We start from the raw sequence: 1,668 nt of genomic DNA, 5'->3' as shown, positions 1-1,668 counted from the left end.
TTTAACCATATAACTCCAACCTTGTCAAAACAGTCCTATATAATCCATAAATGTTCCAACAAGCGTTATTTAATCCATAAAGATACACACACCGATATATGCTAAAATGGTACAACAAGTTTTTTTTTTTTTTTTTTTTTTTTTATCTAAGAAATTAACTAAAGTTTTTTATAAATTTTGATCGCTTTCCACCTCGATTCCATATAATAGCTGATATTTCTTGGTGCAGCATAGACTCCAAATTTGAAATACAACATACCAGGACCTCGATCATGCGTTTTGTATCTCTCTTGATTATCAATGAAAACTGTTACTTTGCCTCCATCAACGTCGTGTATAAGATTAACTTTAAACCATTTATCGTATAAACAAGTAGCTATCACCGGCGTACTATAATACCTCATATCTCCATCGTAAATCCTCAATATTATTGTTGTGCTACCATGGGCCGCGCCATGGATTTGAACTATGGTTGCACCGCTAGTTCCGTTTGGGACGAAGGCCAGCCCTTCAAACTGCCATATTCCTGAAGTGTAGTCAGGCTGCATGCATATCAAATCATTTAAAGGATATGTCAAAACCAAAACTCCTTTTCCGTCGTCGCAAATCAGGGGTGAAAACTTCTAAAACGACACAAACCTAACACAAAGTTTATGGGTGTAGGTTTAATCTAAATGGCGACAGGCAGTTTCGTGTCAAATCCATAAACAGATTTAGTTAAACATGTCGTGTTCTGGTCGACTTAGTGGGTTGAGCCATTTAGCTCGGTTCTTATAAAAGTTTATGTGTTTTGTATCACTTTATTTGAAAAACTAGGTTAGAAACGCGTGTGTTACACATATTGAATAAACGAAATATTAAATAGTTAGTAATAAAAATTTAGAAATTGTAAAATGCTATTTTGAGACGATACATTATTAACTTTATATAGTTAAAAAATTGATTATGAAAGAGTGGAATAAGAGAAGCGGAAAAAGATTTTTGTCTCACAGAATTGTGACAAGTGACTAGACCAGCCACTTATTTATTAGATATAGCTTAAAAAGAAGAAAGAAGAAAACAATATATGTTTTATAGTTAAACATGGTTCTTTTATATGCATTTGTATTCTTAGTACTAATATGCACGTAACAAAACATAAAAATATTTCAGGTTAAATGAGTCGTGCTTGTGTCAAACTACGAAAACTCGTGTCATGTTTAGCTTCATGTGTCTGACACAGTTTCTGAGTTCATTTCATATCTGGGTTTGTGTCAAAATTTCCGGCTTCATGTAGGGTTCAACCCATCAAACAGCAAACACTACCCGTTTAGTTTAACCTGGACCTAAAGGATGGATACTAGAATTAAATACCATGTGAAAAGAAAATGATAAAAAACTTACAAGTATGTGAATTTCGGTGCGTGGTTGTGTCTTGCTACCGAGATAGTGTGGCTTATCATCCGCATAGACCCAAAAGCGATGAGTCCCCTTTTCGTAACTGTAACGTTGTTCAAGTGGTGTATCGTAAGGCTTCTGATATTTGAAGTTGGTTTCATTTAGCATGACCTCAACAAAACCATAAGTGGGATCAATGTGTGCATCATTGATCAAGAAACACACCATTAATGTTATAACAAAAAGAAGCAGACTACAATACGAAACCTACATCTAGCTTACTTTTTTTCT

The 1,668-nt window shown here is 34.4% G+C and overlaps 1 protein-coding gene across 1 annotated transcript; it reads right to left on the bottom strand.

The window, feature by feature from the left end:
* Positions 1-1,668, bottom strand: LOC110896823 (citrate-binding protein). Its single transcript, XM_022143921.2, has 2 exons — positions 1,384-1,668; positions 1-542 (listed from the first exon to the last, which is right to left on the bottom strand). Exons 1-2 carry the CDS (start codon positions 1,603-1,605, stop codon positions 159-161), a joined length of 606 nt encoding a protein of 201 aa, XP_021999613.1. The 5' UTR covers positions 1,606-1,668; the 3' UTR covers positions 1-158.

The sequence above is a fragment of the Helianthus annuus genome, chromosome 8, assembly GCF_002127325.2.
Source record: "Helianthus annuus cultivar XRQ/B chromosome 8, HanXRQr2.0-SUNRISE, whole genome shotgun sequence".
NCBI lineage: Eukaryota > Viridiplantae > Streptophyta > Magnoliopsida > Asterales > Asteraceae > Helianthus > Helianthus annuus.
Note: the sequence above shows the minus strand (reverse complement) of the source record. Positions and strands in the feature narration are given on the sequence as shown.

Coding starts and splice junctions, on each gene's coding strand:
- LOC110896823 (XM_022143921.2), bottom strand. CDS start 1,605: ATGGTGTGTTTCTTGATCAATGATGCACACATTGATCCCACTTATGGT. Junction 543..1,383: donor GCACCGAAATTCACATACTT/GTAAGTTTTTTA, acceptor ATATGCATGCAG/CCTGACTACACTTCAGGAAT.